Genomic DNA, 19992 nt, shown 5'->3' with positions numbered 1-19992 from the left:
AAATATTGGTTTTACCCAAATGAGTAGATACCGTATAGTGGATCAATTTGCTTCTTGTTATTTTTCTTTTCGTAGTTAATAATACACTTTTTTTACAACTTAGAATTACAGATATCGTACTATTTACACTGGGTTTATATTTTCAGCCGACAAACATATCTAGAAAATATATTACAGTTCGGTAAAATTATAAGGATTCTTATTTTTATAACGTTCAAGTTGTACATTATTTTTAACGTAACGTATGATGCTCCATTTTGGTATGCATACGTTAGTATAGGTACTTTAGTAATTGCAAATTTCATCGTTGTTAAGCATGTCGAATAAGTCTTAACAAACAGTTGACATGCAGCGCAGACTCTTATGTATACTCTTAAGCTAAATTTAAAAAATTCCTATCAAGTGTCACTCGTGTAAAAATTCGGTATTATCAATGTAAGTTGGTCTTCATATAGGCAATGCCAGAATTGTATAAAAACATGGGTACTTTTTTTTGAATCCAGCATCGAATGCTCAATTGAAGAATGTGCCTGAATTGGAAAGGAACGAAAAATTATTAGCTACAATCTAGAACTCTTCTCGAATAGTTTGGATTCGTCTACTGCACCCACCGGTATCGTTAGCTTCACTGATGATGAAGTAAAGGTTTCCTTTCAATATCGTTTCCCAAAACCCTTGTCTATTCTTGATTTGCCATTCTAATTGTAGTAAAAAGTCGTCACCTAGGTTCTTTTCCAGGAGTAATACATTTCCAGAGGTCGGTTCACCCTCCAAAATTTGTCGTTCACCTGTCGTAATGTTTGTGATCCACTGAGAACCACTAGCTGACCTGGGGATGGGGCTATGTAGATACAGAAGTTCAAATGCCTGTGAGATTCGGATAATTCCGTGTCTAAATCAAGCGTTAAACGTGTCGCAAGATATTTGCTCAGGTGATCAACTGTGGGAAGAAAAAACAGATGCATTGTTCAAGGAAATGAAGTCAGAAAGGTACTGAAATGAAAATATATTAAAGGTATGATTATCTTAACTATCACCTGTAGCATTAGCGGTTGTTTTTATGTATCGAATACTGTTTTCTTTCAACGCTTTTATCAACGAATTATCCTCTGCCATTTCAGTTGGATGAGGCTTGAATACCAGTTCAATTTCATTCAGCATAAGGGGTTCTCCAGGACCCTCACCCTCTGTATCGACCATAGAATCTCCTCCTCCTGTCTCAGCCTCTACACTAGATCCAGCAGAATCATTTTCAGAGTTCTGCAAACTTTTTTGACGCTTTGGAGGCTTCGGAATCTGATTGATCGGATTTGGGGATGGCGTTGTAGAATTTCGAGATGTTGTTCCTACAAACAACAATACATATTGTATTCAAATCGAATACAAAATACTCAACTCCTTACCAGAGACTGCAGGACTGCTGGCCGGCTGAGAAACGCTGTTAGAATTTTGTTGATTTTGATTATTGTTAATAACGTTTGTGAGTAACGTGATATTTGTTGTTCCAGTAGCTCCTTGAGAAGAGTCACTTTGATTTGCTAAATTTGCAGAAGGATTTGGCGTTGTACGCCCACTTGTATTTCCTGCGCTGTACGAGGATGCGCCGTTTGCATTCTCCGATTCATTGGCATTTTTCCGTGATCTCTGTGGTCTATTTTGACTCTGAAGTTTTATGCCTTCTGTGATGGAGTTGACCAGAGCAGCTTGAGAATGAGATTTATTTAGTTTGGCAAGTACACGTTCTTGATGAGCTTCGTACTCATCTCGGCTAGGATAGATTTTTGAGATTAGAAGATCAAAATTTGGATCAGGTCGCAGAGACCTTTTTGAAACTAATTTCTTGCGACACGTTGGACATTCCTGTAAAAAATATTGTATGTAGTTCACACAAAATCGCATAATTTGAATGTATTTACCTTGTTTCCACTGCGGAGTGCTGTGATAATGCAGTCTGAGCAAAAGCGATGAAGACATTCTTTTGTGGTCATAGTCTTCTTTAGCATATCGAGACAAATAGGGCACATTAGTTCGCTGTGTAGACTCCTCGGGCTAACGGCTATTTCGGTATTATCGGTAATTGCATCTTGTGGTGTTCTGTGGAGCTCGTAAAGCGACAATTCCCACGTTTTGTTCAAACCTACTTGTTCAGCAGCCGCCATCATCAACTTCTAAAGGGGCCAAGATATTATAAATTGTAAATTAGGAATAACCATACCCAGTTATTCATACGGCTTGAAAAAAAACCCTCATTATTCAACCAAGGCTTTCTGCTTTTAGGTCAAGCCAAGCCTCTGGCGATGCTTCAACTCTAGAGGCAAGAAAACACATGCACGAAGCGAAGGGACGCTAAATTGTTTGATGACAGTTACGACCACTGATCTATACCTGCAATGGTTACAAGCTTTCAGCGGCGAATGTGGTAAAGTTGGATAGTCGTGGCGTTGTCGGTCGTGCGAGTTTCAAATTGGACAAAAATAAAACGCTGCGATCGATTGTTTAAAAAACATGGTTAGAGTTGATTTCAAAGAATAATAGTTCAGAAGCCCTTCAGTTCAAATTACTATAAACGATATGTATGTATGGTTTCAAAAGAGCAACGAGATGAGTGCAATTTTTCTTTCAAAATTCGTGATTTGTCGGATCATTATTTGGTAATTTATGAATACGTGTTTCTCCATTTGAATTGCCGGAAGCTTATCGTATCGTGTGCTCTGCGTACATCGAGGGATTGACGTTTTCCGTTCATGGTTTATCAGCAAACTTGCGGCAAACTACAGCCATTCTACAGCAAACCTTTTTTAAATCAGTGGTGGTGGCACTGCTAGACGTCGAAATATCGTCAAGGTTCCTTTCATCAAGTTCCCATCAGTTTATTCTAGACCACTGTATCTTCGACGTTACTTGCAATTGACATTAACCTACGTGCATCGTTGATCGTGTTTCTCCGTATTCCTTTGGCACTCAAAAAGTCTTCCATGATTTCACTACAGTCTCACAATCAGGTAAATTTGATGGGCAATTATTTACATGAATATTAGCAGATCATCAAGCATTGCCACAAGGCTTTTCCCAACATTCTCGATTGTGTTCTCATCAAATTTGAATCGTTCTCCTGTCCCTGCAGGTGCTTTTCCACCTTACTCAGCTGACATCCGCTGTCACCCCAAGGCGAGCAGAATTGGCACGAGCCAAGAGCAGAGTAAAATCTAACAATGAGAAGGACATTTTATGCTACAAAAGCCTTGCCGAGGTAATACTGATGTTTTCGAAATAGGCTTGACTTTATCTTTACTTGGTACCAAGAAATGAGACCCATTTATAAGTTTTTTCTCAATGCAAATGGCCAAAGTATTCAATTTGACATGGACATGTTTTTATTATTCAAGAATTCATACATCTTGTTATCAGTATATATTTTTTTTTCATGATGATGATGATGATGATAATGAAGGTCAATTACAGGCTGCCAATAACTGCACTGAATTCCCACTGGAGCGGTTGAATATTCAAAACTTGGGGACAGCTCTACAGGTAAACAGGAGCGAAGTATTGGAAATCTTAAAGCACATTTCACGTGGCTCAACTTCAAGGTTTCAGAGCTCTAATAACAAATGGAAGATCTCTTATCTGTCGGGGAATAGTTTTGACGAAAATAAACAAAGTGGTTTGATATGTAGACATAATTTTGAACGTCATAGGATATTACAAGATCTGTGTACAAGACCCCTTCATCTGAATGCCATCATCCGTGGATTCAAAACTGAACGCAATGTCAAGGCTGAGCTGGGAAGAAATCCCAGTTTCAGCGGCAGAGTTCGTCGATGGTTGGGACTATCTCCACCAGTTCTCCAGGTACATTCTATAACACAAAACTTAAATCAGACAGAGTATCTCCAAAGTCAAATAACAAAGCTTCGTTCGTTAAGTCATCAAAATTATCTATAGATTAGGTAACAGATAGAATGATTTTGTTTTCAGTTCGAGAAGCTTGGAGTGTTAGCAAACGGAGTTGAGACACCACAGGTGGAAAAGTTACGAAGTATGCTTACTGAAGGAGAAATGAGTCCAAGTGAACAGCAACGTATCAAAGTTGCATTTGCCGAAGGCTACCTGGCTGGACATGGCCAAAACTACCCTGTCCGTACCAGAAAGTGGTACAAAGTTATCCAACAAATATTTATCTTTGGGCTTCTCCTAGGTGTTTTGGGCTCATTTTTTGGTGTGTATAAATGTTAGTACATATTCGGCGTTGACTGATATTAACACATGACTAGCAGTGGTAGTTATAGACTATTCTTAGTTTACCGATTCATTCCAGTTTACCTAACCATCTTTCTGCACTCTATTGATTACTTGGATCCTCGTTTTCTTGACTGTCGCCACTGTTGGAAATGATTATTTTATGATTTGTTGTCCGTGTATTACACAATCTTATCGTTTTAGCAAGTTCCAGCGGTACCATGTTCAGAATTCAACTAGGTAACCAAGTGGAAGTAGATCCTGAGGACATCGACGTCAAATTCAGCGACGTCAAAGGGGTGAGTTTATCCTAGACCACAATTCAAGTAAAATAATATGGACCGAATATTCGGGCGACATGGTTTTATTTTGCAGAACATTTGTATCCTTTGGTGTATTTTTATTTTCATTCGAGAAATATTTATCTTTGTACAGGCCGACGAAGCTAAGCAGGAACTGAAAGATGTGGTAGAGTTTCTGAAAAACCCTGAAAAATTCTCAGTCCTTGGTGGTAAGCTACCTAAAGGAGTTCTGCTTGTGGGACCACCGGGCACCGGGAAGACTTTGTTGGCTCGTGCCGTAGCTGGAGAAGCTGGGGTGCCTTTCTTCCACGCAGCGGGCCCAGAATTTGATGAAATACTCGTTGGCCAGGGCGCCAGAAGAGTCAGAGACTTATTCAGTGGGTGAAAATAAATTTCCCATCATAATTTTATTCGCATTTGAACTTCCCGTAAAATTAACAAATTTTGAATTACAGAGGCTGCCAAAGAGAGAGCACCCTGCGTTTTATTCATCGACGAAATTGATTCCGTAGGGGCTAAGCGAACGAATTCTGTCCTTCATCCATACGCTAACCAAACCATAAATCAATTGCTGTCTGAAATGGACGGGTGAGTTGAACTTGGATGGATCTACGATATCGTGACGGATTCGCCGTACTATTTTTTCGCAAATTTTAGTTTCCATCAGAACGAAGGTGTCATAGTCCTCGGTGCGACGAACAGGCGAGACGATTTAGATACTGCACTGTTGCGCCCTGGTCGATTCGACGTCGAAGTGACTGTGCCAACACCCGATTTTTCGGGACGAAAAGAGATTCTTGAACTGTACCTAGGCAGGGTATTAAGTAGAGACGTCAACGTGGAGATATTGGCAAGAGGAACAACCGGTTTCACTGGTGCAGATTTGGAAAACATGGTAGCTATAGTTCAGAAATTATCTCCTGTCGCCTTTCCTACATCATTCGAGAACTGCTTTTGCGAAAAATTTTATTTTTCGATCTAATCTTAGGCGTAATGTCATAGGTGAATCAAGCAGCTCTACGTGCCGCCATAGACGGAGCTGAGTGTGTCAGCATGAAGCACCTGGAAAATGCTAGAGACAAGGTACTGATGGGACCTGAAAGGAAGGCAAGGTTGCCCGATGAAGAGGCCAATCTAATTACAGCTTATCATGAAGGGGGTCACGCGATCGTCGCTTATTTCACGAAGGACTCCCACCCCTTACACAAAGTGACCATAATGCCTCGTGGGAAAAGTTTGGGACACGTATGTCTTTTTGGAAAAATTTAATATATCAATGGAATAACAATATACCACTTTCTTTGCGCAGACTGCTTACATACCGGAGAAAGACATCTACCATACCACAAAACAACATCTGTTAGCTATGATGGATACAATGATGGGGGGGCGAGCTGCCGAGGAGCTCGTTTTCGGACCAGATAAAATAACGTCCGGCGCGTCTAACGATTTGCAAGTTAGTAGACGCATTGAACTCAGATCTAGATCAATGATCATTTCACAGAAATGTAAAATGGCATTTGAACTTTTTTAGAGAGCAACTTCAATAGCTCTCGCCATGGTTAAAGAATGGGGTATGTCAGAGAAAGTGGGTCTAAGAACGCACAACGAAGGTAGCAAGAGCTTCATCACAGTGAACGAAGTTAGTCCAAATTCTCAAGAACTAATCGACAGCGAAGTGAAAAGACTAATGCAGGTGGGCTTAGATGATTTACTTTATTTCAATTCACTTTATTTTTTCACTAGCAATGAATTCAATACCGTAAAAATATCCTCCAGGAATCGTACGAGCGTGCCAAAACAATATTGAAGGCACATGCAAAAGAGCACAAACAATTAGCAGAGGCTTTAATAAAGTACGAGACGCTGGATGCCGAGGATGTCAAGGCTATCATGACTGGGCAAAGCACTCATGAAAAACCAACTAAAAAAACAGTGACAGAAGTACCAAAAAATGTCATGTAATAGTCAAAGGTAATGGTCTGAGAATGCTGTGAGCGCTCCTTCATCTATAATTACCGTGCGTTAAACCGTCTACGGAAAATTCTTTGCCTTGACGGAGAAGAAAGTTTGAAACTTTTTGCCTTTTTCTCATATAAATTATCATCGGCCACTCAGTGCTGGCGAAATTTTTAATACATAGTTTAACGTTTAGTCAATTTATTTTTTTCGAACGTAAACACACGATCCGCGTGTCTATTACCGAATAAACGTACGCGTGCGAATGTTGAGAGGAAATGACAAAATTATGTATACAGATAGGTATATTTGTATTCGTTCTAGTGTAAATATATTAAATTATAGTATATCAACTACAATGGCGTATAGACAATCGCAAGATCAAAGTCATTTGCCCTAGCATATCGAACCTTGTTTGGGTCAGCCAGCACTTCACCTGCTTACCTACCTACCTCCTATCTTTGTGTTAAATCGGGAATAACAATTTCTGATCGACCAGACCAGAGTTAATAATTTTTTTTACAATTAATTAACGACATGTTATCGCATAACAGGTGAACATGAGATTGGCAGTAATTATCGTCTCATCTCTGGATCTCAATCTTCTCTAATTTGCTTCAGATCCAATGAGATGTATTTTACCTTCAGTGCTGTAAGTAGTTTTCAAACATTAAAGCGTAGCTGATAGTAAGTGATATCAGTGGGGCAGCGGGGAATATGAATGAAGAGAAAAAATTTACTTTGCTTACAAATTTCATTTGTACATATATCTAAATTTATTTCATTGCGGCTCGTTTTCGTCGTTCACTTGCAGAGATTGTGATTGGCTTGTAAAGTTAGACACATTAAAAATAATATTCAACTTTGAAAAAATTTTCAATTATATTCATGTCACAAATTTTACCAGGCAATCTTCGAGGATGACATTGAAAACAATTAGGTCTACCTCGGATTATTTCATTACCATATCGAAACCCCAAATTTTTTTTTTTTCCTCGTTTATAGATAATATTTTCAGTGACGCGGTCGCGCGTCACAAGTTGACGTACCCTGTGTCCTCATATTAAAAATTTTCATGAACATTACAAACAATACATGACGACGGACGAGTAAAAATCTTCAAACTCTTATGAACAAAGATGTACAATTTATAAAACTAACGAATTAAAATAGATGTTATAAATTTATAAGTAACTAATTTTATGAGGAATCACATTATTATATCTTGTAGATTTTGTTGTTTTTTTTTTCTTTTTTTTTTCTTTCTTTTTTCTTTTAAAGCTAGATCGTAGAGGTTGAATTATAATACGGCTACAATAATGATGATGATGATAATGACGATGATGATGACGATGTTGATGATGATGATGATGATAATAATAATAATAATAATAATAATAATAATAAATCAATCTAAGTATCAACAGATAAAATCATCGACGAGATGAAGAAAAAGGTGCCAGCATTAGGACACCAATAAATTAGTGCTATGCGGTATAATTCAATAAAAAAAAGCTAAAAGTACTCGCTACAACAATTTTACATAATAAAAAAGAAGCCTACAGAGAAGGAAAAAAAATAGAGAAATATTCAGTCCTATAAAATAATTTGTACATGTATAATAATCAATCACTTGTTTATATATTTGATATTTTCAATTCAGCTAAATTTAATTAATAGTGAATATTATCATCAGAGCATTGAAATTTACAGTGAGCTCGTGAATATTATTGTTTTGTTTATTTTTAATTTTTTTTCTTCTTCAATGAAAATATCAAAGTGAAATGTAAAAAGATGAAGAAGCATGGATGAAATACTTGCACGCAGCACTTTGTCTTCAATTTCATTACCATAGGTATGTATAACTAAGTACGGTATTGGTGAATTGTCAAACATAATCCATTAGCCAGGTCACAAAAATGTGACTATTCAACCATCGCATTGTTCTTTCTAAGAACCTAATGTTTCCCTGTGCATTATATGCTGGGAACATTACTATGTTTCATCATCTTTCAACATTTGGTCAAGCATATGACATAATTCACTCTTTTTCTTTTTTCTTTTTTCTTTCAAAACGAAAAAGGAATTGATTTTATTGTTGAAATACAGTTCGACGTATTAAACCTTATCCAACATTTTGCAGTTGACAGAAAAAACGGAAATAAAAGTTGATTTGATTCTTCAATCTAAAGAACATATGTGTCTGTCCAAAGCACTATTTATGAATGACTTCACATGGGGGACCTCAGTAAGTGAAAACTATTACGGCAATGACATAGAAACTGTGTATCCTGCAACAATTACTCGTGTACTACTCTGAAGGAAAATTGAAGATATCCGTATGAAATATTCATCGACAGAGCGGTAACTAAATTCTATGTATAAATTGTTGTCTTTTTAAGACACTATATAATATTATGAGAGTATGCATGTCTATGGTATTTTCGTACTGTGAAAGAGATACAGGGCACTTACTAAAAAAAAGAAAGAATTATTCGCTGGTGACCGAAACCAGCTGTTGTTTTTTTTTTTCAAAGTTTGTTACTATAGTCTTTGCAAAAACTTATCGATAACATTTTGCGTTCAATATAGATGCATGTATACATTATAGTACATGCGTGTATACCTAAGTATGATACATGCTACGTATACATGTAGGTATGTAATGTATATAATTAGGTGTGTGCCAACTGTCACTACCATCTTTATAATGTGGATATGAAATAATATTTTAGTACAAATTTACAAATCCTATTAAAATTTAATCTGTGACTCGCTGCCAATTGTGTCCTAAAGCAATGTGGGTATGTTACACAAAAATAATGCCTCAGTTTACTGTACTGACTGATGAGAATGGCTGGGAGGAATGGGCTAAGGTTGATCATTGTTATTTGGAGGACTTACTAATCCTCAGTATACCATGGGCATGTCTGATTTATAAATTGAATCATTTCGATGTGATCATGGCAATGACAGATAAGTTTGCAGATGAGGCACGTAGAGTTCAATGTTTGAAAGATCCATTCCAATTGATAAAGACATAATCAGATATTCACTTTTTCGTAGATACGTACTATCAATATCTTCTATCGTGGGCTGACTTGAGCCATATACTATACTCAGAGCACCATTTGATGACAAAGTAATGTTTCACATTATGTCTTGTTTTCAGATATATTTTATAGGGTATCTAGGCATAGTGGAAAATCAGGAATTTTCATATGAATTCGTCCCGCAAAAATAAATAAATAAATAAGTTCCATCCCTCCAAACTTAGCAGATGGTACCCGCAAACTGGATGTCATTGTGCAGGGTACCCCCAGATTAAAAAAATTCCTTGGTTCGTTATGTGCAAACCTATTTTACAAACGTGTGAGTTTAAATGGGGGTTGAGGTGTATTTATCAACGCATTTACGCTTTGAGGAATAAATGGAAGAGTTCATTGTCTATAATTGATAACAAATTTAATTTGAAGTAATGCCCGATGTGATGAATTGCTGAGTAGCTTATCGCTGTGCAGAATTGTTTGCCATGATTTTTGTACAACGCGAATTAACGTCAAAAGACTTATTGAAAGAGAAAAAAAAAATATTGAACTCGTTGATATAGATGATCTTAAATTTTAGATTGATGGTGTTACATCACCATAGTGCTTATTCAGACACGAAACTTGATGACGATTTTTTACATAAAATTCAATTATGTATCAGGTATATCGAGAGTGTGTAAATTTATACTAGCCCCATTAATTATCCCACTGGGTTTAATATTGATTGGATGAAAAGGGAACATAGAAACAAAGGTTTCTATTTCATCTACCGGTGTGTATAGTCGGGTGAATAGGGCACCTTGTGATAATCCTGTTGGAAGTTCACTTCAAGAATGGCAGTTACAAAAACAAGACGGCACTAGTGTTTCCACTATTTATCGTGTATATACAAGGGACTGGCTGTTGAAATTGTGGATCAATGCTATCGTCACCATATCCATTATAACCCAATAGCCTTGGCGTCTATCTATAATGTAATAATACGTGTGTCGTAGTTATTACGACTCAACATACTTAATATTCGAATAACAATCTACTTATAATGGATTAGTGATTCACCTCGTTGAACAGAGGTGCTAGCGAGTCTACGTCTTGTAACCCATCAAAATTAGTTAGGGGATCTAAATTGTCAGTTTCACCTTCGTTGTCGGCCAAAAAACTGGTCTCGAGTAAATCTGTAACATTGCGGCAAGCATTGTTGGACGACGAGTCAGAATTCACTGTCTCACCATGGAGCTGCAATGAGTTTAAATTCAAACTGGATAACATAGGCTCGCTTGACTCTGAATATACTTCCTTGAGTTCAACAGGGTGCAAGGGGGTCGAAGGGTATGATTTTGATCCACTCATAACATCATCCGTGCACGAAGAAGCGTATGAAAGGGTCATAGGCAAAGGAGTATTAGGATAAGAGCGGGACTGCATTATTCTCTGCAAAGTTGAAGATACAGACGAGTCCAAAACCGTTTCTGGTTCCAAAATGTCAACTACGTTCAGGTTTAAATGCGTACTTGGTAAACTATTTAATATCAGGCTGTTGGACACGATTGGAGCGTCGCCACTGTGATGCTCGTTCAATATTTCTAAGCTCTGAGAACTCTGGCTGTCCAGGATGTTGAAAATATTCGTTAAATTTTCTGGACTTATCTCCTTGTCACCGATTATAAAACTGTCATCCTCCGGTATGATGCTGGCATCCGCGTTGTTAAGTAAAAATGTGCCGTTATCGATGTGACTAATAGGTCCAAAGTCATTGAATTCACTGGGAACTGGGGTTGGAGCTACGGAACTGCTTGTCGAAGGATTAAAACTGTGACTTTGAAAGGAAATTGGATAATGTTGGGTGGAAAGTGGGGACATCAGGGTAGGATTTACCATTCTATGAAGGGGAACGGACTGTGACCTGTAGAATAGTTGTTCAGTGGTGAATTGTTTCTCACTGTGAAACAGTTCGCTTATTTCTTGATCTGGCAGTTTGTGTTTCTGATAGGCGTTAGCATTCTTGATCTCTTGAAGGTTTTCCTGGCTCGGATAGTTGATCATTAATTGTTTTTGGGGAGTCAGGTCTGTTGGTAGAAAATTTGATGTCTGAAGCCCCTGTGGCTGATCCACTTTTGACGCAACACTTGCACTCTGGGAACTGCTAGCGGCCTGCTGTATGTCACTTAACTTTGCAGTGTCCGGGGGTGATTGTGAGGCCGATATGGGTCTCGTTACATCCGTGGGAACAACAAACGTGTCGTTTCTATTCGTGTACGGGGTACTGCAGGACATGGACCGAGATAGTAATTTCTGAGAGCTGCGGGACCTTGAGACACCCGACTGAACGTTACTTCGCGATCTGGGGACAGGGGTGTTTCTTGGGGAAACAAAGGGGCTGCCGTTTGCGGAGCTAGGTTTGGAAGCGCGGCCGCTAATGGGTGATAAAGGGCCGGGAGAAATTGGAGTAAAGTTGAATATCCTACGTCGTGTGTTTGGGCTTTGTGGAACAGCGGACACCTGGCTGCTCTGGTCTTGGAAATGTTCTATAACGTTGGTCTCGAAGCTGACTCGTCGCCTTGTGTTTGCCTGACTTGGATAGTTCAAAAGCGAGGACAGTATTGCGTTAGATTTAGAAGTAGAGCCTACCTTCTCCGCAGACGGATTACTCCCTGGACTAGAAATCGTGACAGGAATTTCCGGTATCAAGTACCCCTTTGTGTTGGCTTTCAAGTTTTGCTGGAGTATCAATCTTAGTTGTGAAACTTTATCGGATCTGGATGTATTCTCAACGTCCGTTGACAAGTTGGTTACCTCTGTATCAGAGCTGGATGAGCTACTCTGTTGAAAATACTGCAAGAGTTCTTCTTCCTGTTCCTGAGAGTTATTTCCTCCATTCAAATAGTCATCAAGGGCATCAGAATCAAGAGTGCTGGTTCGATTGGTTTTACTTGCTGATTTACAATTCTCTTGCAATATTCGCTGTGTCGGTTTGTTAAGTGTGGTCACCGAGCCAGCAGCTTCGGTAGAGTTCTGACAGCCGTTCACCTTGGAATAATTATTAGACCGATTCGTCGTTTGAGTATCACAGTTATTGCCAGGCTGATTGAAAGTAGCCTGTATCACTTTGAATTTGGTGAGTTTGGTCGTATTGTTCGAAGGCGCAGCAGTTTTTCTCTCCGCTTTTTGAATGGCGGTGAGTTTAGGCAGCGGTGGGGTATTTACGCTCGGTATATTTTCCGGTGAGTTTGTTAATTTTGCTTGTTTTTCTACAACCGACTCCGATTGGTTAGATTCCACATTCAAATTGGCACGCTTTCTAGGATTTTTTATCTTTGGATCTTTCGATGAAAGTACATTACTATTAGAGACCCCCTTTGCTTCATTGTTACAAGACGTACCTTCGCCTGATTTTACCACTATATTATCACAGTTAAATTGTAGGGAGATGCTGTTGCACGTGTAATTACTGGACTTTAGAGCCTTTTTGTGACGGCCCGTCGGCATTGCCGGCAAAATACACTTCGCTGTAGCACCTTGTACAGCTAGTGAACCAGCCGCACCTTGTGTCGACTGATTCAATTTATTTTTCTTTCCACCCTTTGCACTTGCTCCCTTAGTGTCTACAGTCTTCTCTTTGTTCTGGTTCTGAAATATCAACCTTACCAATTATAGTTTCTCAACTATTTCTGTTGAGTTGAAAAAATGCATGCTGATATAGACAAAAATAAACCATGTACCTGCGAAACCGCGTCGTGGTGACGATGTTTCTGTTCCCTAATGTGCTCACGTTGCTGTAATTTTCTTTGCAGTTGCAACTGCGCTTCTCTCAGCTTAGCCGGCTTCTCAGCAGTCAATACCGACGGTGATGGAGATGTGCCCTCTGAGGGGTGAAAAAAAAAGACCAGTTTTAATTTAGAAAGATAGGGTCTCAATGGAAAGGTACTCAGATTTATTAATAGAAAATTCTAAGGCAAATCACCTAACTAACCTTTATTATTCACAGCCTGAGGATCTGCAGCTGCCCACAAAATGCATACTGCGGCAAGTGAACGTGTGTCGACACAGAAATTGTTGACCAGATGTCGAGCCAGAGCACCCAGCGATGAAAATTTCAATCCAAGCAAGCTTTCTGCCCATTCCCTTATCAGCGTTGAAGCAGCACCCAACATTTCCTCTGTGATATCTTCTTCCTCTTCGGGCTGGAATAATAAACATCAAAAGGCAGTAGGTAAGGGGCATAAACTCCAAATGTTGCTGATATTGCAAATTTGTTAATATATTGCTAATTCACCGGCTGGTCTCCAACCACAGGTGGCAGTGTTGGTGGTTCAAGCTTGATCTTCTTACGCATTCCGGCATAGCAATAACGAGAATTGCCACGGGTACCAAGCCGGCGAGGTCGGACACGGGGATATACTTGTTTCATAACTTTTCCAAAGTCTGCAGTAGATAGAGGCTTCATAGAGTTTTTGATGCAGAACATGCTGGAAGAAAAAATTGCACTTCAGCTGAGATTATCCAATCGGACATACCTTGGCGACAACATTCTTTAGCAATAATCTCCCTCCGGTATTGAGGAGATTAAATAGTTTATAGGTTTGTGTGTGAAGAACAGATTTTATCGTAAGCACTGACTTGTACTCATCGTAAACTTCTTGCTTTGGCAATGAAACGTCTGGGTCTTCCTCCAGATGAGTCTTTATCCACATGATAGTCTGATGAATTTCATAACGATTTCCCAGAGGATTTAGCGGCTGACGCAAAGGATCGACATTTTCACCAGACTTGATTAAAGACGCTGGGAATTTCAAGTACAACAACAGCTTTTCCTCCATGCGCAGTTGCTCCACTTGTAGGTATATCTCTCGAACTCGGCATTTGGAGTCATCGCTGTTGGAAATATGGACATTAACTTTGTAGTGCTGGTTACATGGAATTTGAAAAATGAACTATGGTGGGTCATAAGATAATACTTTACTTGATTTATTCATTTTTTGAATTGCATTTGATAAATGAATGAAAATCATTTGCAAGTCGACAAACAACGTTTGACATCGACCATAATCTTTGGTGCTGCGGTTCAGAGTTTAAAACCCTGGTATGATCAAACTCTATGCCGTAAAATTAGTGAAAAGTTCAGTTATTGCTGACTCTACTCAGATTCAGCAAAATTAATTAATTATTCTGAGATAAAATACACCCCTCATTCAAATACAAAAATAGCAGTGGATCAATGAAATTTTCTACACCAAAATTATGTCGATGGAGCGGACGATAAATGGGCAACGAAAATTACAATTACATAGCAAGGATAAAATGTTACTTCTGTTCAGACCACTTAAGATTCAAACGGTTGACTGACCTGATGGCATCTTCAAGCATTTGTCTGATTTTTTCATGTTTGTCAGCTGGAGCGTGGGCGATGCTTGTCATTTTCCCAGCGAGAATATCTTTGACAAGTTCACCGGCTTGATGAGGTCCATTGTTAACGCACGAGGACGAGGCATTGTTGTAGGCGAAAACAGTACCCTGTTGGGAGCCACTACTGTCACCGATCGACTGTCCCCCATTGTCACTGTAAACGTCAGGTCTTTCTCGTTTTATTTTCCTGCCGCCGATCCCGCTATTATCTACTATATTTACAGATTTCGAGGTTTTCAAAGCCGGCTGTTGTACTTGCTCATGGCTATCAACGTTCATTGTTCCTTATGCGTCGATATTACAATTCGATCACTTCTCGTTAACCGAGAAAGCCCTACCATTTTGTCACAGTCAGCTGGATTTAACTGCCTGCTAACTTTATTCCACAGGTTTACCTGCTTCGCGATAAGGGAAACCCAGTGACGAAAAATTCAACCATGGTTCCATCGTTGTTCCACCCGCGGACGCAGCTGCAGGTCTGCGCCTCCACCATATTTTAACACAAGGTACAAATACACAAAAAAAAGTATCAAAACGTCCAACAATATTTGCTTTCGATTATCTTCACTTTGAATGTGTAATTTTAATACAATTTTTCTCTGTTAGCTTTGAGATATAAATTGACAGCCAACGAACAGGCTGCAAACTCAAAGTTTTCAAATATTCATTTTGAGAAGTGGTTGATGCAAGCGAATCCTTCTTGGCAGCAAGGAGGTTATCAACGTTTTCCATCGTTACCGGTTCTATCATCCGCTACAGTACATAATATAGATTATTATATGGACTATTAATTAGTATTTATAACAAAAATTATAATCTAACATAATCGAACCAAACATTGTTTCGTAGTAACCCATCATGGTTCACGACAAAAAGACAGCGAGAAGAAGCAGATCAAGAGAACGAGAGAGGGAGAGAGAGCGAGATCGAGAACGGCGTGAAACTAGAGAGCGTCGACGCTCCAGGAGCAGATCTAAAGATCGCAAGAAAGACAGGAAGCGATCAAAGTCTCCAGAGCGTTCGCGAGAGCAAGATAGATCTAGGGAAAGAGACCGAGAGCGGTCAAGAGAACGTGAGAGATCCAAAGAAAGGGATAAGTCTCGAGAGCGCAGAGATACCAAGGATAGAGGCAAAGATGATAAGAAACGGAAGCCCAGCCCCATATTCTCTTTAGAAGATGAAGCTAAGAAAGAAACTAAAAGCGAGGTAAAACCAGAAGATGAAGAAACAAATGTGAAACCAAAAGCTATGGCTAAAACTGAGCCGCTTAGTTTAGAAGAACTACTTGCAAAAAAAAAAGCGGCGGAAGAAGCAAGGGCTAAACCTAAGTTCCTAAGCAAAGAGGAACGAGCTGCCTTGGCTCTATCAAAAAGACAAGAAGAAGTTAGTTCTATGAGAAAAAAGCTGGAGGAAGAGAGAAAAAATGCATTCAAAGGTGACAGCTCCGGCTCAAGCAAGGACAAAGACCGTGAATGGGATGACCGTGACAAGTGAGGAAGCCCTATGCTTGTCTGCTTAACTGTATTTTTAAGAGCCATTAGCTGAATCTTATCCGCGTGAGGGTGTTACTCATAACTTTGTTCAATCTTCTGTCAATATCAATTTCATGCAATTTAACTTTTAGGCGCAGAGAGCAGCCACGCTCGAGAGACGATGAAGTCAAAGACAAGGACAAAGAAAAGGAAGTGGAGGCAATAAAAGAACGTTATCTGGGTTTGATAAAAAAAAAGCGAAGAGTTCGGAGGTTGAATGATCGGAAGTTCGTTTTTGATTGGGACATTTCAGAAGATACCTCCGTGGATTACAATAATATTTATAAAGAACGTCACCAGGTGCAATTCTTTGGTAGAGGTAACCTCGCCGGAATAGATATTAAGGCACAAAAGCGTGATCAAAGTAAATTCTATGGGGAATTGTTGGAAAAGAGACGTACCGATGCTGAAAAGGAACAGGAAAAGTAAGAAACGCTTGAAAATGTTCCTACTTTGTGTACTTTATTAGAATTGACAAAGTTTTACTAATGACGCTCCTTCTCTTCATCGATAGAATGCGGTTAAAGAAGGTCAAAAAGAAGGAAGAGAAGCAGAAGTGGGACGATCGTCACTGGTCTGAGAAATCTATCGAGGAAATGACTGAGAGAGATTGGCGAATATTTCGAGAGGACTACAACATCACGATAAAAGGTGGACGTATTCCGGACCCCATCAGATCCTGGAAAGAATCTGGTTTCCCAAAAGAAATTTTAGATATTATCGACAAAGTTGGTTACAAAGATCTCACACCCATTCAGAGACAGGCCATTCCTATTGGACTGCAGAATAGAGACATAATTGGCGTAGCTGAAACTGGTTCTGGTAAGACTTTGGCATTCCTAATTCCATTATTACTTTGGATTACGAGCCTTCCTAAAATCGAAAGACTCGAAGAGGCTGATCAAGGACCTTACAGCATAATTCTCGCCCCGACTCGGTAAGATGAACAAAACTCACGCATTATATCAGCTATATTCGGTTGATGTTCGTCGAATATTGCAATCTCGATTTTTTACCTCGATTTCCAGTGAGTTGGCTCAGCAGATTGAAGAAGAAACCAATAAGTTTGGCCAACCGCTTGGTATCAGGACTGTCGTTGTTGTGGGTGGTCTGTCGAGGGAAGAACAGGGTTTCAGATTGCGAATGGGCTGTGAGGTAATTTGAGATGTGTTTGTAGATGTTTACACACTAACAGTAGAACAATATTTTATTGCAACGAAAAATATCTATCTGCTACTGCAAGGCTAACATGATTTTAGATAGTCATCGCTACTCCTGGTCGATTGATAGACGTACTCGAAAATCGGTATCTTGTTTTAAATCAATGTACGTACATTGTCCTTGACGAAGCTGACAGAATGATTGACATGGGATTTGAGCCAGGTGACTCCAAAATTTAACTCAAATAATTATTTATTTTTAAAAGAGAATTCATCTAACGATCTTTTTATCCTACTCAGATGTTCAAAAAATTCTGGAGTACATGCCGGTCACAAATCTGAAACCAGATAATGAAGATGCTGAGAACGAAGAAAAACTATTAGCCAATTATAACACAAAAAAGAAGTACAGACAAGTAAGATCAGTATTAATATATTTATTCTAAATTTAATTTATCCGTCGCGTTGCTTTTGAATCTTGAAATATACCGTGCTTCGTTTTCAGACCGTGATGTTCACCGCTACAATGCCAGCGGCTGTGGAACGTTTAGCCAGGACATATCTCAGGCGACCTGCAGTCGTCTACATCGGAAGCGTAGGAAAACCAACCGAGAGAACGGAGCAAATAGTGCATATTATGGGAGAGGCAGACAAGAGAAGAAAGTTAATGGAAATACTGAGTCGTGGGGTTGAACCACCCGTCATTATATTTGTCAACCAGAAGAAAGGGGCCGACGTTTTGGCGAGGGGGCTCGAAAAACTTGGGGTAAAGTTTGAACTATAAACCAAAAAACTGGAGAGAATTTTCAGGCAAAATCTTCCTCAATCTTTATGTAAAAGTATACGGGTATTTTATATTGAATTTTTTACAGTACAATGCGTGTACTCTACATGGTGGTAAAGGACAGGAGCAACGAGAATACGCTCTGGCCTCACTCAAAGGAGGCAGCAAAGATATCCTGGTTGCCACTGACGTTGCCGGTCGTGGTATCGACATTAAAGATGTGTCTATGGTCATTAATTACGACATGGCAAAGACCATCGAAGGTGAAACACATAATCTTCTCAATACTGATTATGTTTTGCCCCGTTCATATATTGGAAAATTTTACATTGGCCGAATTATTTTTACACAAACGCGTTCCATTTTTTATATTACTAGCATTACGCGAATTATAGCATTACGAAGTTTTCTCATCTCAATTTTTCTACTCCAAAAAGTAAAAAATTGGCGATAACTCGTTCAAACCAAAGCCAAAATCCAAAAAAAAATCAAGGCTCTAGTTCAATATACCTATACTATGAGTTTGGCGTTTTTTTGGATTGCCAATGATCGATTCAATTGAACAAACCATAAATCAACCATTTGAAAAATTACATGTTGACCCCTCAGCCAACTTTTTAGAACAGCATTCTAAATAATTTTTTCTCCTAGATTACACGCATCGTATCGGTAGAACCGGACGTGCAGGAAAAGCCGGTCTCGCAATATCATTCTGTACCAAAGATGACAGCCACCTTTTCTACGATCTGAAACAAACCATCCTTGGCAGTCCAATTTCAACCTGCCCACCAGAACTTATCAATCATCCTGACGCTCAGCATAAGCCTGGCACAGTGGTGACCAAGAAAAGACGGGAGGAGAAGATATTTGCTTAGGCAATTACCTTGTTTCTTCAATTTCATCGCTTCGATTCAATAATAAATTTTCTATGCTTATCTCATGGCGATTATGTCGAGAGGTGTAAATGTGTAATTGATATTATGAAGTTCGCTGCCCGGTTATTCGGCAATATTTACCAACGTATACCAGAATATTCAACGTTGATTCGTTCTCTCCCTCCTCAGTACGATACCTCACCAATCTGTACTTCCAGGAGTCCACGTTTACTTTCGCTGAAACATTGATTGCGATGGGTAGCGAATCTGGAGCTGGTATTTCAAAAATAGAAGTAATTTGAAGAAAAACAAGAGGAGAAACATGCGGGTACGTGTGATCTTTGTCCATGTGTTTTTCTCTCTGCGTTGACTGAAATTCCTATAATTTTCAGTCAAAGCTCTCTGGGAGTCAATGACCTCTTGAAAGCAAAGTATGCTTATAGCTCGTGACAGTTCCATAGCCTCCGGTCCCTCCTAAAAATATGCAAAATATTTTCAGAACTCTGGGGGATCAAATGGCCTTGCGGCCTAGGCACCACACGGAATTTTTTTTCAAGTGTGCCACATGTGCCACACAATCATGTCTAGTCTGAAAAGTTTCCATTTCGCAACGCTTGCGCCGTACAGACACAGTTCGATGCGTGCAGGTTATTAACCATAACCGTGTCAGGTGGGCGGAGGTAGTTCA

The 19992-nt window shown here is 39.3% G+C and overlaps 4 protein-coding genes and 1 long non-coding RNA gene across 9 annotated transcripts; 3 read left to right on the top strand and 2 right to left on the bottom strand.

Annotated features, from left to right (window-relative positions):
• Positions 1 to 35: 35 nt before the first annotated feature.
• On the bottom strand, positions 36 to 2364 carry LOC105683607 (E3 ubiquitin-protein ligase RING1). Its single transcript, XM_012396338.3, has 5 exons — positions 1917 to 2364; positions 1404 to 1860; positions 1038 to 1346; positions 612 to 940; positions 36 to 530 (listed from the first exon to the last, which is right to left on the bottom strand). The coding sequence occupies exons 1-4, from the start codon at positions 2160 to 2162 to the stop codon at positions 723 to 725; spliced, it is 1230 nt and encodes a 409-aa protein (XP_012251761.1). The 5' UTR covers positions 2163 to 2364; the 3' UTR covers positions 36 to 530; positions 612 to 722.
• LOC125501682 lies at positions 504 to 1692 on the top strand. The gene is made up of 4 exons (XR_007279292.1): positions 504 to 639; positions 739 to 990; positions 1122 to 1440; positions 1551 to 1692. It is a non-coding gene; the product is annotated as an uncharacterized LOC125501682 (long non-coding RNA).
• LOC105683590 (ATP-dependent zinc metalloprotease YME1L) lies at positions 2298 to 13421 on the top strand. Of its 3 annotated transcripts, XR_007279288.1 has the most exons (15): positions 2298 to 3002; positions 3125 to 3250; positions 3463 to 3852; positions 3979 to 4231; positions 4444 to 4538; positions 4675 to 4918; positions 4997 to 5129; positions 5199 to 5436; positions 5544 to 5786; positions 5851 to 5997; positions 6076 to 6237; positions 6321 to 6515; positions 7055 to 8355; positions 8644 to 8864; positions 13342 to 13421. XR_007279288.1 is itself a non-coding variant. In XM_012396306.3 (12 exons), the coding sequence occupies exons 1-12, from the start codon at positions 2976 to 2978 to the stop codon at positions 6504 to 6506; spliced, it is 2232 nt and encodes a 743-aa protein (XP_012251729.2). In that variant the 5' UTR covers positions 2299 to 2975; the 3' UTR covers positions 6507 to 6859. The 3 variants fall into 3 exon arrangements, 2 of the variants coding, with proteins under 2 accessions (XP_012251729.2, XP_012251728.2); XM_012396306.3 differs by lacking the exons at positions 7055 to 8355; positions 8644 to 8864; positions 13342 to 13421 and having other exon boundaries at positions 2299 to 3002; positions 3979 to 4219; positions 6321 to 6859; XM_012396305.3 differs by lacking the exons at positions 7055 to 8355; positions 8644 to 8864; positions 13342 to 13421 and having other exon boundaries at positions 2394 to 3002; positions 6321 to 6859.
• Positions 7236 to 15331, bottom strand: LOC105683587 (chitinase-like protein PB1E7.04c). Of its 2 annotated transcripts, XM_048658044.1 has the most exons (8): positions 15176 to 15308; positions 14895 to 15107; positions 14168 to 14422; positions 13824 to 14016; positions 13521 to 13731; positions 13270 to 13412; positions 10610 to 13177; positions 7236 to 10517 (listed from the first exon to the last, which is right to left on the bottom strand). In XM_048658044.1, exons 2-8 carry the CDS (start codon positions 14963 to 14965, stop codon positions 10491 to 10493), a joined length of 3468 nt encoding a protein of 1155 aa, XP_048514001.1. In that variant the 5' UTR covers positions 14966 to 15107; positions 15176 to 15308; the 3' UTR covers positions 7236 to 10490. The 2 variants fall into 2 exon arrangements, with proteins under 2 accessions (XP_048514001.1, XP_048514000.1); XM_048658043.1 differs by having other exon boundaries at positions 14895 to 15331.
• LOC105683589 (probable ATP-dependent RNA helicase DDX23) lies at positions 15319 to 19364 on the top strand. 2 transcript variants are annotated; one of them, XM_012396302.3, is made up of 11 exons: positions 15319 to 15459; positions 15560 to 15711; positions 15803 to 16443; positions 16578 to 16910; positions 17000 to 17422; positions 17514 to 17640; positions 17745 to 17868; positions 17946 to 18061; positions 18151 to 18411; positions 18518 to 18692; positions 19081 to 19364. In XM_012396302.3, the coding sequence occupies exons 3-11, from the start codon at positions 15812 to 15814 to the stop codon at positions 19302 to 19304; spliced, it is 2415 nt and encodes an 804-aa protein (XP_012251725.1). In that variant the 5' UTR covers positions 15319 to 15459; positions 15560 to 15711; positions 15803 to 15811; the 3' UTR covers positions 19305 to 19364. The 2 variants fall into 2 exon arrangements, with proteins under 2 accessions (XP_012251725.1, XP_012251724.1); XM_012396301.3 differs by lacking the exon at positions 15319 to 15459 and having other exon boundaries at positions 15466 to 15711.
• The last annotated feature ends 628 nt before the right edge of the window (positions 19365 to 19992 follow it).

The sequence above is a fragment of the Athalia rosae genome, chromosome 7, assembly GCF_917208135.1.
Source record: "Athalia rosae chromosome 7, iyAthRosa1.1, whole genome shotgun sequence".
NCBI lineage: Eukaryota > Metazoa > Arthropoda > Insecta > Hymenoptera > Athaliidae > Athalia > Athalia rosae.
The sequence above is the reverse complement of the archived record's forward strand: the minus strand, read 5'-3'. Positions and strand labels throughout refer to the sequence as shown.